The sequence below is a fragment of the Haliaeetus leucocephalus genome, unplaced genomic scaffold (genome assembly GCF_000737465.1).
Source record: "Haliaeetus leucocephalus isolate CR32 unplaced genomic scaffold, Haliaeetus_leucocephalus-4.0 Scaffold577, whole genome shotgun sequence".
Classification (NCBI taxonomy): domain Eukaryota; kingdom Metazoa; phylum Chordata; class Aves; order Accipitriformes; family Accipitridae; genus Haliaeetus; species Haliaeetus leucocephalus.
The window spans coordinates 7,096,833-7,113,251 of NW_010973013.1; the positions used below are offsets into that span (position 1 = coordinate 7,096,833).

The 16,419-nt window shown below is 43.4% G+C and overlaps 1 protein-coding gene across 1 annotated transcript in view; it reads right to left on the minus strand.

The window, feature by feature from the left end:
• The window catches only part of ABHD12 (abhydrolase domain containing 12), a 46,911-nt gene that overhangs the window by 5,000 nt on the left and 25,492 nt on the right, over nucleotides 1-16,419 (minus strand). The window contains exons 3-7 of the mRNA XM_010577816.1: nucleotides 16,088-16,193; nucleotides 13,551-13,670; nucleotides 10,718-10,748; nucleotides 3,028-3,073; nucleotides 1,603-1,732 (exon numbers count right to left, since the gene is read on the minus strand). Of these exons, the coding sequence (XP_010576118.1) occupies nucleotides 1,603-1,732; nucleotides 3,028-3,073; nucleotides 10,718-10,748; nucleotides 13,551-13,670; nucleotides 16,088-16,193 (433 nt within the window). The remainder of the gene's footprint in view (nucleotides 1-1,602; nucleotides 1,733-3,027; nucleotides 3,074-10,717; nucleotides 10,749-13,550; nucleotides 13,671-16,087; nucleotides 16,194-16,419) is intronic.

The window sequence follows — 16,419 nt, forward strand, 5'->3', positions numbered from 1 at the left end:
TAGTAGGTGGTAGAGGTACAACTCAACTGCCGTAACATCGACCCCCTCACACTGTCTGAGGTCTGGGCAGCCAGCCCAAAATGACTTGGCTCTCCCATACCCAACGGTCTCAAATGGCATCAGGTGCCTGCATTTAGGTAAGTGAACAAGTCCAAGGAAGCAGCACATCATGTAGCCACTTGGAAGGACCTCCTTTAAGGTGGCTCTCAGGCTCCCAGCATATCTGCAGCTGTGTGACATAGCCTCTTACCCCCAGACCACAAGGGCTGAGCAAGAAAGAGGAGAATGCGAGGGTATGGGCAGAAGGGTGCTGTGTTCCAGGCAGCTGGAGCACAGGGTCCCAGGGTGACACTGCAGGGAGTTTCCATAGCTGGTTCAGAAAGCAGCAAGGTCTCCCCCATGCATCTCCCTAATGGGATATTATTTAGAATAATATAATGCAGACTGACCAAGGGGAGAGAAAGTGGGACTGCACTGATCTCTTCCTATGGTGAACCTGTGTCTATATGTCCTTCAGAGCAGAACATCAGGGATATTTCTGAAGGGAATATCCCTCCCTAAGGGATATTTCTGAAGCTGCTGAATCCTCCAAGCACAGCGTATTTAAAAAACCTCAAACTCCAGGCTGGCTATGGTCACCAGGGAACTCAGCTGGGGACCACAGTCCCAGGCCACTTGAATTGCAGTGCATTGGGGAATGTCATGAGCATGCTCTGACCCAGAAAGGGATCCTGAATGTGTCAAAAATTTAGAGGAAGAACCAAAGAAAAAGCCTTTACCTTCTCTCAAACAAAGCAGGATGTTTAGTATCACAGATGAAGAGGCACTATCCTGAAATACCTCCCTGTCCCAGCAACACATTTGTTGGACAGCAAGGCAAGCTGTTGTGGTCTCAAACAGTTTAATTTGCACACAGCTCAACTCAAAAGTAACTCTTGTGTTTGCCCTCTGCTCCTCTGTAAATCAAGGGGGTAAGAGCACGTGCTGCTTGAACATGACCCACCTCCAGACAGCAGTGGAAAGGGAGAAAGCAGGAAAGGAAAGTTAAGAACATGCAGGCAAAGGCACTTGACACTTTGAACTTCCCTGTGTCTGGCATGACCACATAAATGTCACACATGGCCAGCAGTGTAGTCATGCAGGCATCTGTGTGAGTACTGATTACACACAGCATGTTTGCCAGGACAGGAGGAAAACGTTTTGTAAGGGCAAGTCACGTCCACATGCGGCTGGTCTGAGATACTCAGACTATCAGAGAAGCCTGATGTTCTGCTCTGAAGGACATACAGACACAGGTTCACCACAGGAAGAGATCAGTGCAGTCCCACTTTCTCTCCCCTTGGTCAGTCTGCATTATATTATTCTAAATGTCTTTTCCAGTGTAACCCTCTGGGCTATGAAGGTTCGAGATCAATTCCTGCATAGTCATTCACTGTAGCCCTCTCACTCTGTAGAGTGCAAAGGGGAAGCTACTCTGCAGCAGTTATGCCACAGACTCCAAGCCAAGCCAGCCTGGGGATTATGGCAAACAGCACCTTCATCCAAGGTCAGTGTTTAATGTTTTTCAGAAGCTGGTAAGTCCCACTGAGATCAGATGCTTACCCCGTGCCCAAGGAGTGACCCCATATATAGACAGGGTTGTCTCCGCTTCTTGCTTTTATCCAGTCGAAGACATGAAGGGCGTCGTAGGTCATTCCCCTCTCTGACGGGCTGCCTATTGAATCACCCCAGCCTGAAACACAAATAGTCCTTCTGAGAACCGTACAAACTGGTCAGCAAAGCCAGCCAGCTCTTCCTATGCAGCCCATCTGCAACTGCAAAGGGATCTGGGACATGGACATTTTCTGTTTATTTCATTGTGCACCTTTACAGTTCAGGGCTGGAAGCCCCAAATAATTTGCAATCATTTAAACAAGGTAACTGCTGGCTGCCGAGGAGTTTTTGTGGATTTAGTCAACAACAGAAACAAGAGCTGGATCTCAAACACTGCCACACCATGTTCTTGCACCTACCCATCTGCAACAGCCCAGCTCCCAAACCTTAGCTACTTTTGCATGCATGTAACCAACTTTTAAGGGGAGCCTCTAACAGCATAAGAATTGGATGCTTAGGGTCAAAACCGAAGCATGTTTCACAAAGCTGTTGCAAAATCAGTTTGTCCATGCTGTTCGATCAATGCCCTCAAGCAATTTTCCACCCTCCTGATTGTTTTGGCTCTGTCACTATTGCAGCATGTCTACACATCTTATGCTAAGCGGCAAGCATCCCACATCCCTTCTGATACCTAATAGGCAGCCAGAGAAGCAGCTTCCAGCAGGACTGAAAAACAGGGCAAGCTCCTACAAATAAACCTCTCCCAGATGTCTTCTTGATAAAAATGCAACGGATTAATTTCTTTCCTGTATCTCCAGTAGCATTATACTGCAGCCATGGCTTAAATACTCAGAAGGGAAAAAAGAGCAGATGTTTGACTGCTGGTGGCACAGAGTTGCAAAATGGTCATGGCTTCTGCCGAGGATGTTGCCATTTGTGAGCAAATCATTTACTCTATATCTTATCTCACCTATCAGCTTTTAAAAAGAAGTACGAGTTCAGTTCCTTGTGTGACCTCAGGAAAGTCAATTAGATCATATCCAAAAGACTACATCTAGGCAAGCTTACTAGTTTCCAGATGTGCACCTGGAGGATGCCTGAACTGGATGCTGTGGCAACGTATGTGCCTGGGTCACCCTCTGCTCCTTAGCTCCCAAATCGATGAGTCCTGTGCATGAGGACAGAGAGGAGCCAGAGTCCACTGAGCTGGACATCAGGAAGCAGTGCTACACAGGAAGGCACTGGAAAGAAATTTCCTGAAATTCTTTCGATATCCATGAGGAAAAAAAGCAGCAATAACCACATCTAATTAGCTGGCAGCAAGCATTTATAAAACAACAGCTCCCCTGAGATCCAAAAATAAGAGCAACTCCTTTGTTGCTTCTACAGAGAGAGACATCTAAATGTGTTTCATAATAAAAGAAGCCCACATACCTCGATAATCAAACGTGACCACGTGGTACCCAAGGGAGCTGAGAACCTGCAGGGCAGAGAAACATGCAGAAACCCATCACAGACACTTGCACAGCAGCCGTGCTCTTGCCTCAGACCAAGGTGCAGGGATCTAATTTATAACAATATCAGCCTGACATGGTAAAGCGACAACTTACAGCTTTTTGGTGTAGCAGGCACAGAGCTTTTCAAAAATGAATCATCTCAGCCTGCTGGTTTTACTCCATTTGTTTCCTGGACCTTGTATCAGATTATATTAGATGTTGATTCTCCCTTTAAAAGCTTTGCCCTTAAGATCCACAAATATCCTATGACTGCTTCCTCTACAAACACTTTCAGGTTTTCTAGTGAAACCGTACAACTGCTTCATTTATATTATTCAAACTGGCATAAATGTTAGCATAACATACAGGAGCCCATTTCAGGTTTCAGAAGGCTTAAATGTATACATCCAAAACGTGCAATTGCTCTATCATGAAGATTTATGTTACAGCCAATGGTAATCCTAACAAAATCTGTTAAAAGCAAGTAAAAATGCCGAATGTTAGATCAACGGGCTTGGAAAAAGTGCCTTGGTAAAAACAATGCTAGCATTCCACGCTACCATTGCTTGGTAAGAACCTAACAGCTCGGTGGTAGATAAAAATCAACAAGAAGTCACAAAAAGATTAAAATGTTGTTGCTCTCATGGCTACGTATGATACATGATGAAAAAAAGCAATCTTAGTATTACACTATACTCTAAGCCTTCTAATGGACAAAAAGAAATAATCTCATATGTAAAACCAACACTATTTCCAGTGTAACTGAAATCTTAACAGCCTGAACAATTACTGTTACTAGGTCAGATCTCGTTAGTACAGAAAAAAAGAGAAAAAGAGGACAACATAGAAAAGAAGGGCATTCAGGTAAGTTGGCAACTCAACTCCTTTGCTGGGAGGACTATGATGGTGATTGTTTCTCCCACTTCCCTCTAGGATCCATCCAGAGCTAATTTTCATACATTTTGGTCATGCACTGGATGTTTCCTTCTCCTCACTGGTCTGTGATTCCATGTTACATCCCAAATTACTTTATGGGGCATGGTCAACATACATTGGACACGTTCTCTTTGTCACTTCTAAACCCATTTTTGTCCAGGTCCCAGGTCTGCATCTCTTTAGCTGACCACTGGCAGACTGTGCACAGCCCAGGGGTCTCAGCCTGTGCCCTGTTCCATGCACGCTCATACCTGCGCTCCTCTGCAATGCTCCCTGTGTCCCCATCTCCGAGGTCTCTGCTGTCATACCAGGCCTGCACTCCTCTACACTGTACCACTACCCTGGGTGTCATCGGTGTTTCATTTGACACAGAGTAACTGTATCTGTAACTTGTACATAAAAACGTTAGAGTGATTTTCTCTATAACACTATCTGTATGAGAATTGCTACTATTTGTATTAGTTATGGCTATGCCATGTCATTACACAAAGCTCAGCAAAAATAAAACCAGCTAGCCAGTGGCCACCTGGTTGTTAGACAATTGCTTTTGTGGCTAAACAAGCTCAAAACAGTGCTCCAGGGAGCTCCAAAGCAAGGTCAGAAGAAGCCTCACAAGCCTTAGCTGTGTTACTACCAGTGTCAATGCTATATGCACTGGGTTATAGGGCTGCAATTTCCCTTTTTGACAGTCTGTCAACTGCAGGCTATTGCTCACGAGTCCAGCAAGGATATTGTAAACCCTCCTGTGGCTCAAGGCTGCTCACCAGGACCAAGCAATGGATTTTGCTGGAGATGTCTACCTTTTCAGCTAGCCTCATGATAGCCTGCACAGGTCAGGGCAATGTGTAGCTCTTCATTGCAATGTGCTGCCATTACTGGGTTGCTGAGTGTTCGATTTTATAGCCAATGCAGCTTGCACAATGAATAAAATTGCTATTAAGATGACAACTACAGGATGCAAAGCCAATTTCAAAACTCCTGTAGTGGTAGGACACCATTCTCAGAGGGTTCTACTCATTCTCAGCACTGTGGCAGATCAGATATTTGCTTGGTGTGCAACATTTGGTACCTTCAGGGCTCGTTGCACCACAAGCTGGACTTCCAGTGTTAATGGCTGGGTTAGCATTCGTTGCAGTTTTTTAAATAACACACCTAGTGGTACTGGGACTATCGCAGCTTACAACTGGAATGATACCTGTAAGCTGAGCATTACTTCTAAAGGAATAGTACAACTTTAACCTTAACAAGTTACATATACAGATATCATATAGAGTTGTAAACAATGAGACAATTTACAACAATTTGGGGGCACAGAGTATGCACAGAAGTACAACTGGAGCTTACACAGACAACCAGCACCTGATTGGAAACAGAGAGAGCATTTCCATTGTCCCACTAGGATCTAAATGGTTGTCTGAAGAGGGAAAGCCAGTAACCTCACATACATATCACACAGTTTGCCCTGATACTTGCTGGCACCCCATCCAAGACTAACATGTTACATCATGCTCACCCTCACTGCATTTGGTTGTGTCATTTCTTGCCACTAGCCACGGGGTTATGCTACTGCACCACCCCTCTTTTAATGCCATTTCCCACTAACAGTTATTTGGAATTTATATTAGCAGATGCAACTGCAACATCCTCAAAGTCACTTGAAGCTCCTTTGTTTTTTGCTATTCAGGTCTCTTCAAGCAATTCCTATTTCTCTTTCTTTGGCTCTAAATCCTTCAAAGGGGTTCCCTTGGAGGTGACAAGGTCCATACTGTGTGCACTTCCAGGGCAAAGGCCCTTTACAGCAGACGTATTAAATATGCAGTTGTTCCACTCTGGGGTCTGCACTCACAAGTTACTGTTTCTTCAGCATCCTCTTGCAAATAACTATGCCAAAATCACAGGAAGATGTGGTGATGTATATACACCACCACAGTACCAAATACCACTGCAACCTATATAACATTAGCAGAATAATCAGGTAAAATATTAATTAACAAATTAGGTGCTGCAGGACAGCTGTGATTCCATTTCCATCAGAATCACTGTATACCATTTTTCACTTACATACTGGACGCCCTTACTGGACATGCAGAACACAAAGTTCCTTCTTGCAAAGTTTGGTTTTCAGCTTTACAGTGTGATTTTACTGCTAAGATATCACATACAATCTAGCCTTTTCCAGGCCATTAAAAATTATTTAACCTGTTGACAGTTTACCTATGTTCTATACATTTATTATGTATTGGCTGCACTGCGGCATCTCTTCTCAGTAACAAATGGATGCACTTTTTTTTTAATTAGCAGCTGTTACATTTAAAACCAGATTTTTACCATCCTCTATTTCTTCTTAAAAAAATACGCTGAGTTTAACACATCCATTGCAATTACGCACACAGGACCAATGTTTCATTTTCAAAGCCAACTGTATCCCAGTTCCACTAGAGACTTTATTATTCAGCTATTCCTTCAACTTCTATCTGCTTAATTACTGACAAATAATTAACTGATAATGTTCTCAATTAAAACATTTTTTTCTTTTTGGTCTCCATCCTAGTTTTCTTTCATGCTTATACCCATGTATACTTTGCACCTGTGCTGTTAGGGCTGGTACCCACCTCACTCTGGCAGCTCAGCCCCTGCAGCAGGAAAGCACTGCTGTTCAACCCAGGCCACTGTTCCCACGGGAGCTCTGCCTTCTTCCACCTGAACATTCACCTTTTCCCCCCTCTCTCCGTCTTCCTGCAAACAGCCCTTCAGCACCTGGTTCTTCCCCTGCAGTTACCTCCTCAGACCATTGGTCTGACCCGCACCAGCCACCACCTGCACCTCATACCTGCTGAAGACCAAAACAGAGTGGCCTCCAGTTTTCCTTAACCCCAATCTGAGTCTGAACCACCAAGCCCAGCCCTACCCCCTAAATCCTGCCACTCAGCACAGCCAAAAGCAGCAAGGAAGCACCTGAGACAGCAGCCATGCCTGGAAAGAACGTGGAGTCTCCTGAAGAGTGACAGGAATGGTGTGATGCATCCCCAGCCAAATTCTCCTCTTGCCACTGGGAGCCAGGAGCTGCAAGGCTACACAAAGCAAATGCACCTGGCAGAGAGCAGGAGATGCTGCAACATTCATCTGCCTGACTCTTGTCCTGGTCAGCTGCCAAAAGCACCAGCCCTCTCACAGCAATAAGCAATGAGGATGCCCCCAAGACATCCCCCAGGCACAGGCAGCAGCAATTTCCAGGCTCACCTAAACCTAGGCAGTCCATGCTCAGGACCCCTGACCACCAAGACGTGCCTCCTCACAGCCCATCATGACACAGGCCAGTGTGCCCAGTTGTCCTCTCCCTAGCAGACACTAGGGACAAAGACCTGGGATAAAGGTGATGAAGGTCATCTCATGCCTTTATCAAAGGAAGTCGTCAATGGAGCCTCCCACTCCTGCACCCATTCAACTCAAAGCCAAGATACAGGTGAGCCACTTGCAGGGGCTCATTCCTTCAAGGACCTGCCAAGTCCCAACCACGGGCACTGCCCCGCTCTTACACTTCAGAGGTGCCTTTCTCTTCCAGGGAAAAGAAGAGATGGGGCTGAGGAATAACACAAACAAGCAGGAATAGCAGCAGAAACTGTCACTACCACCGCTGCAGCTGCCGGAGCTGTAAGGTGCCCTCCTCAACTTTCACAACGCAGGGCCCCACACTAACAGCACCCTCTGCTTTAGAGCATGGCTCTGCTGCCCAAGCACCTTCCTTCCTACCCTGGCACTGGGCAGCTGCAGCATGCAAACATCCACTTCCCAAGAGGAGAGCAGACATGCAAAGCAAGGCCAAAGTACGGCCTATCACAGTGGATACACTAGAGAAGGAAAAACCTCCACCATCAGCACCCAGCTCCTCCTGGTGAAGGACACAGACAGCTTACGATGAGCTATAACATCCCTGCCTGAAGCCAACAACCCTGGGAGCACCCCAAGCCCATGCCCTGCACTAACAGCCCCCTCTGTTTTAGTCTTTTTTTTAAGAGTATTTTTCTTTCTTGTTTTTCCCCTTAGAATTAGTTCAGAAGAAGTCTCAGATGAAACCAGTAAGATTTCAATTGGCTTTGCAGATAACAGGCATTTCCTCTGACCCTTAACAGGATGTTTAGTGTAACAATGCCAAATGTTTTATTTATAGTAATTACTTATGCCCCTATAACAATACCGTATTGTTTCATGTGCTGCTACAAAGTTGGGTAACCTCATGCAGTGGTCAAAAATCCCTCTGCATCAGCTCTCCGCTATCCCAGCACATCAGTTAATAACAGCTAAAAGCTTCACTGCCAAAGCCTCAATGTACAAGTATGAATTGCAGAAGCAGCTTGTGGTAGTCTGTCATTGACAGTCAAGGTAGCTAAGAGAACAGGATTCTTTTCAGTTTTTAAAAGGTTTTGAGTTGCATTATTCAAGCGTGGCTAATCTGAATAATGTGAATAACAAAGTGACCCTGAATACATTGGTAACCGTGATATCTGAAAACCAGGCTTGAGCAAAGAATAACTGGACACTTGTCCAGGCTAGACGAAAGCATGCCCCTCAAAGCGAGTTTGTATCTGGTTACTGCTCTACTGCTGCCCCTCCTAATGGCTTCCTCATGGCTCCTGCTTCTGGTTACTGTCTTCAAAGACACATTGACTTGCGCAAGAATGATTTCGGACAGCTGCTGCTCACAGACTGTGCAGCAGTGACAGTCTCAATTTTCAGTGCTGTTTCTGCTGAAAAAAGATGCTCACATGAATCAACCACTTGGAAAGAAAGGACAGAGACCTCTTATAGTTATTATTTCCCTTCTGAACCTCTTCTAGAGGGTTTTCCCTGCTGCTTCCAGCCTACTACCAGCATCAGCAAAGAGGACAGCAATCCACCCTGTTTCATTCTGCTGGAATAAGCACAAACCCAGAGTTTCTGGCATGGTTCTGGGAAGCCCGTGTGTGTGTTCACATATGAGTAACTGACTGAAAAAGAAACTAAGCAACTTGTCTATGTTCTCAGAAGCAAAAGAGTACCAGACACAGGAAGAGAAACCTTGGGGTTTGATAAACTCTGTTCTCTATATGTGCACACACACAGAAACACACAGAGGCATGCAGAGCCTTTGAGTATTCTGAAGCACTGCTACTCCTGCTCAGTCAAAATCCAAAACTACTCCTCTGCCTGTCTTGGCCAGCACAAAATTAATTGCAGCATAGGCTGGTTCCCAGAAAAATGACCAAATAGACCACCATACACAACAGCCTCCTCAACCAACTTTCTGCAACTTAGCTCATCCTTTTTTCTTGAAGGAAAAGAAATATCACCTGCCTTCTCAGGGTTGCCAAACAGCTTTTTCTAAGCAATCTGAATTAAAAAGACTTTGCAGCAGGGGATCTTGCATAAGAAGCTGCATTGCAATAAAGCTTTATGAGTGCCAACACTCTGACACAAATTATAAAGTGAAGGGAATGACAGCTAAATCCATAGGAAAAAAAACACAGACTCAGATCCCTCTGAAATGAGCCAGCGAAAATAATTATGGCTCTCTTAGAAACACGTGATGAGATCAAGAAATTGTGTGTGAGAATTTCAGCCAAGAGAGAGTTTAATAAAATAAACGACAGCAAAAGTCATTAGGCAAAAGACCCAAAGCAGCTGAAGTTGCCTGTTCTCATGTAACGTACCATGGTGCTACATCCGGAAAATTCACTGGGTTTTGTACAAAATCTTCAGCACTTGAGATGGTACCACTCATACGAATGAGCTGTGCCATGGGAAAGGGGGAAACCCAGGCTGAACCTGCCTGCCTGCCAAGTGATGAAGTAACCCCCGCACTGGCAACCTTGAAAGTGTTTTATTGCAACAAATTGTTCTGTGAATAGGCAAGTACTAGCTTTGTCACGCTGGCCAACTAACGGACCAAGGAGGAGGTTTATAGTGGCTCAGCCCAACATTTTGGCATTTAAAAGGCCAAATGTCACCTTCAAAAGTTTGAAGAGTGCGAGGAATCCGAGCTGGCCTCAATCCACGTATATATATATATTCAAAGCTGCGCCAGGGGAGGTTTAGACTGGACATTAGGAAGCATTTCTTTACCAAGATGGTGGTCAAACACTGTAACAGGCTTCCTAGAGAGGTGGTTGATGCCCCAAGCTTGTCAATGTTTAAGAGGCATTTGGACAATGCCCTTAACATGCTTAACTTTTGGTCAGCCCTGAAGTGGTCAGGCAGTTGGACTAGATGATCATTGTGGATCCCTTCCAACTGAAAATATTCTATTCTATAATGGTAAGTATATAGAGACTGGTAACATATGAAAGAATACTCTTAAATGGTACCTTGAATTAGTATACTAGTATAATCAGTGAAATTACAGCTGTGATTAAATAAAACCTTAATTTTTTCTGATAAACTGTGTTGTGAAAGGGTTCCTGGCAAAGACTCTGGTTAGCTCAGTTGGACCTGACAGTTAACAACAGCAAGTAAAAGACCTTTCAAATATCTTTTAATATGGGGAAGCGTGCTCACGGCTTACAGACCCCTTTTCCCACACATGCTTCATATCTAGAGGCGACTAAGAGCCTAAGCTATCTGTCTGTTGGCAGTGGGCTGTAACGAGCAGTCTTCTCAAGTCTGCGCACATCTAATGTGCTAACGCAACTACTTGGACAACACGTGCAGTCACTTACCTTGTAAAGCTCCACACGGTGATCCCCTCCTCTGGTGAGAGTGGTTCATGAAGAGATGAGGAGAAAAAAAACACACCAAACAAACAACAACAAAAAAAACCCACATGTGAACATTTAGGATTCCAGAAACAGACTTTCCCAATTGCCTCAGGTTTTCAGTTTAACACAAACATGCCAAACATAAGAAACACTGTAACTGCTTTGTCACAGGCTTCAAGGAGACAGCAAGGCTTTGCTGAGCTGTGTAGGACATAGCTTTGAAGTCAAATTCTCCCTATAAATCTCTTCTCAAAGCAGGTAAAGATGAACTTTTCAACCCACCCTCCTATCTGCCTTTTCCAAAGCGTGTAATATATCCAAAACAGCCTGTCCCTGTTGGCTTTGCAGACCCTGCACTCCTGCCACCATTGCTGCCCCAGCCAGTAACCCCTGCTCTCCAAGGTGTGATGCTCTCAGCAGAACTCACCACATTAACCCAAGCAGCTGGCCCTTGGATTTTCTCACCTGGCTCCAAGCACAGGGACAGAAAGGACATGTGCAAAAGACTGAGCAGAGAAAACCAGAGTTGAACACTGTAAGTCCATGGGAAGAATCTGCTTTAATGTGTTTTTTTTTCATAAATTGAAATCTAGACAATAAAATGGAAAGGAGAGTGAATGTGCCATTACATGCTTTAAAATATATCCACAACATGACATGGCTAATCCACACTCAAACTTTAGTCCAGTATTGATGCAAGAGTAGACTTACTCCTGCACTCATAAGAAAACTAAAACATTCACACTATGACTGGTTAGGTCAATGCAGGCCTCTAAACCAAAACGCCACTTTCCAGACCTCCCTCTAAGAACACATGCACTTGCCAGCCAAAAGCTGTCAGCTCCAACTGTACTACAAAATACCTAATGCAGCCAAAAACACTCAGGGAGAAACACAAGGGATTGCTTGTAAGTCATTTTGAATCACACAAGCCTGAAGAAGAACGCTTGCTTGAAAAGTCACCCTTGCCGTGCACACATTGGTGCCTTTTCATCATTCCTCAAAGTACAACAGAGGAATTTTTTCTAAGGGGATCAAGTAATCATAAAATTTTTGCCTCGGCTCCAGACCACTCAGGCAAACCAGAAAGCCAAGGCAGTGCCTTTTACTTATGGTTAATGCAGCCTGCATCAATAAAGCAGCCCTTTGACAAAAGACTGAATATGCAGTGTAGAAACATACAGCAATATATACTAAAGCTGAAAGGGCAAAGCCAATACACCTCCAGCTTCTCCAATACACAGAGTAAAGCGAAATGCGAAATACGTAATCAATCCATAGCTCAGTACTTTATCTCAGTAGCACTTGGGGGAGCCAAGAAGTAAAGCTAATCAATAAGCACATAACAGAGATACTGGTCCCAGATTACCACCATTAAGCTGCAGAATAGCTTCCGTTAGTATCATTTGCTACACCCAATAAAGGCAAGAAAAGGAGTGAAGCAGTATTTGAAAAATAATGCAACAATTTGATTAAACCTTGTAATACATCAGCACAAGAAGACAAGATCAGTTTCCAAAAACCATCTGCTCATGCATTTCCTGGCTCACAGCACGCATCTTCCACATCATGCCCTTGTACCAAAAAAGAACACTGCTAAGACAAGAATTTAAGTGAAAAGGGGCAATGTTCTTGCGATGTAAAGGCTAGCAAACCTTCACTACCGGCACAGTTAAAACAGAGTTTCTTTGCTTTACATCATGGAACTTGTATTTCTGCAATGTTTCTGCTCTTGCATAGTATCTACAAGCAGACATCAGCTTCAAAAGAACATGCACTGGCACTCAAAACTCAGAAAGGGGCTGATACTCTTTGTAAGATGCATATTAGTAAGGAAAAAGACCATGTTCTAATAAATGAACTAAAGCACTGTAGCATGCAGAGATATGGCAGTAAGAACATGATTCTGAGAAACATTCAGGAAGTTTCACACTGCGCTAATGGTTTTTAGCATCCAGCAACAAAATATAGAGAAGCAACCTACTTCTTTAGCTGATACACGTAGTCAACTATAAAATTACAAATTTTAGAAATGCTCCTATTCCAGACAAATGTCCTCTATATATGCAACAATGAAACAAGACCAGCACATTACCTCTTTCCTTCTGATTTTCTTTCCTCAGAACGTGTTAACTACTAAAATAAGCTCACGAAAGGAACTGGAAAGTTTATTTAATGCATGTAAATCATATATACAGAAGCAGTAATACTATCCCATGATAGTATTATTTCATTCAGTGTATTTCATATACTGAAAAGAAGTACTTCTCCCTACCTGATCTACGAAGTGTCACAGCCTCCTGGCTTCTAGCAGAGGATACAAGGTAAACTACAGTATCGGCTATCTCTGATAACTGCAATAAATCTACTCCCACATTCAATAAATGGAGAGGCATCATTTCTTAAATCATGCTTTCCTTTTAAAAGAAAGGAGATGCACCAAACTGCTTTTAGATTTTATTCTGGTTTTAATCATAGAATAGTTTGGGTTGGAAGGGACCTTTAAAGGCCATCTAGTCCAACCGCTCTGCAATTAGCAGGGACATCTTCAACTAGATCAGGTTTCTCAGAGCCCCCTCCAACCTGACCATGAATGTTTCCAGGGATGGGGCATCTACCACCTCTCTGGGCAACCTGTGCTAGTGTTTCGTCACCCTCATCGTAAAAAATTCCTTCCTTATCGCTACAGGCCCTACTAAAAAGTTTGTCCCCATCTTTCTTATCAATGTGTTGAAGCTGTGGCAAGCCAGGAGAACACAGCATGAAACAAAGCCATCACTGTTTTGTGCCTCACCTTGTTCCCGCATTGCCATGCAAGTAAAGGATTACAGGGTGGCTGGAACCCAGAGCATCTTCAAACCACAACTGGTCCTTCCCTCGGGCATTCTTCCATAAAGCTGCAGGGACCGTGTGCCTGTATACGGAAGGAAAAATTACATTGTTCTGTTGCTACGTAGTGTCTGCTACTTGAATTTTGAGTTTTTTTCATCAAGTCATTAACTCAGGATTACACACCTCACACACACTCTTCATAAATCTCTCATGATTAGCCGACAAATGGCCAAGTTTAAAAGGCAGTGGCTAGGGTTATTTCTACATTTTCACCTCCATCGCTGTTGCCTTCAAAACTCAGGGCTGTGCGAGGCATCAAACTTCACAGGCAAACCCAAAGCACAATTACAGAACATCCTGCTGTTCTGGAGAAAGAATGTCAATTCCTCACCTTTTGTGGCACTTAATTACTTCAATTAACACACTTATATACCATAAACAAGATTCATAGCCAGGTCAGCAGATATTCAGAATAATCAAAGTCAGCTGGTTTTGGAAAGCATGTTTGGTGAGTAAGAGGCATATCTGACTCCATAGTCAATCTGAGGAAAAAGAGGGGCTCAGGGTCTGATGAGAAGATCATTTTGTTTTCAGACACCAGGTTCTTAAAGGCATAACAATTTAGCTGGAAAAGCTACAATCTAGAAGAGCCAGGAATTTTTAACTCACAGCTGTTCTTCTGTAGATAATATAGCTGGGCAGCATGTTACAAAGAATTCAACACTGGTGGAATGGAAAGAGAGGAATGACAGACCGAAGAGATTGGATAACTGTTCTAGAAGATAAACACTGAAAGGGAGTACATGCCCACAACCACCTCAGATTGTTGAGAAGGGGGCTAGCTTACAGCTGTCAGAAGCAACTTAAGTACTCCCATGCCTTTCTCCTTGGAAGAAAGACAAACTCCATCTACCACACCTTCTTCCCAGATGTAAAGCTCAGAGGACAAACCAATACAGGGGGAAACAACGTAAAAAGACTACTTGCATGCATGCAGCCAGCAGACATTGAGTTCTTGAGGAGGAAAAAAGCCCCAGTAACTATAGGACTCACAACTTCTCCGACTGTTCTACCTCAAGACTTTTGCAAGCTTATGAACAAAGCAGGCTGAGGACTTTGTTTCAGAAGTATACCAAACACAAGACCTTAAACTGGCTTTAAAGCAAGGCTCCAAACTTTCATGAAAACCTATCTCATAAGTATCAAGACAAATGACATGGACTCTGAACTGCCGCCACAAACTGGAAGTTCTGGTTTAGTAAAGATACACAGTACAGTACACTTGTAAGGGAAACAAAAAACTCAAGAATGCTATCTAAACTTACTCAGCTTAGCAGGTAGAATTTTAATTTTCCAAGTGAAGATATAAACCATTATTTATCAGCCTACCCTGGAAAGACTGAACTTCCAGCTTTCACCAAAACCTATCTTTCACCGAAATTTACATAAAGGGAAGGAACCATCTCTATGTAGCAGGGTATCACTGTCCCATTCAAAAGGTCATATACCCTCAAGTGAAGAGAAAATCTCTACTGCATTAGTGGACACATAGAAGTTACACACACATAACTGAAATCTTCAAATCCTTCAGCTTACAGATCTAACATCACTGGCTGTATTAAGGAACAGCCCCCTTCCCTCCACACCTGACATGGTGTCTAGCCTTTTTTTCAGGTGTTTGCTGCTCTTGCATGTATATTCAAACTGCAAGCACTTCTTCAAAGCTAGCAGGAACTTTTCTGTGGCCTTGAAACTTCTGGTGTTGAGACACAATAGAAAAGTGATGACAAGAAACAAATGCAGAAGCTGGTTTGAGCTGATATAATAATACAGGAAGTACTGAAAGCAGACCTTTTCAGACAGAGAACCACTCATCTGAGCTGATCCTGGGTAACATAAAAAAAAGGAGCTAAAATAAATTGCCCTTGCCTGGGACGAGAAAATCTTCTTTGTGAGGCAGGAATGACAAGTGAGCTCTGATACTGTCACTTGTTTTGTTACAAGAGTAAACTGTGTGTTCTGTTCTCACCCACTCTCCAAACCTTACATATGTTTTACACACAGAATATTCTTCCTCCTACTCTGATCACTTTGATCCTGTTTTCCTATCTTCCCCCACATTTATTTTGCCAAACAAAATATGAACAGCAGTTGAATGACAGAACTTCTAATTCCTTGGGTCTCATTGATATGGAGGCATGATCTTTGTAGCAATGCAGACCTGTAACCTTTACGATTCCAAATTATGAAGTTTCTCTGAATGCACAGGTTGTCCAATCATGTTTCATGCATTAGTGATCCGAGTTCAGACGAGCTCCAGAGATATGCATACTTTTCAACATGAACTCGGTCACTTGGCAGAGGAAAACACAAACATCCACAAAACAGAACAGGCAATGGTTGTCACATGCACAGCGAAAATACTGGATAGGCAACACTGAGAACAAAAACAAGGATAAAGGTGTATGGGCACATACTGCACAGAACAGGCTTCCCTACCAGACTCCGATGGTTACATCCTCCTCTGGCTGCAGGTAATAATTACAGGTGTGGTTTAAACCTTGATCCTGTGGTCTTTTCAAGTCAATGAAATATGGGACCCTCACTGAAATACAAAAAAGTAAAAAAATAATAATAATAAAAAAATAGAATATGAAACCTTTTAATTTTTACCTTTACTTTGTTACAAAACTGCTTTACCAAGACACTGGAGAATTGTACAAACTGGTCCACTGTGCTGGGAAGACCTTACTCTTTTTGTGTGAAAGAATGAACTGGCTACAGCTGTGACTATATGAATGTTAAAGAGAGCAGGTAAGAAGACACAAGCA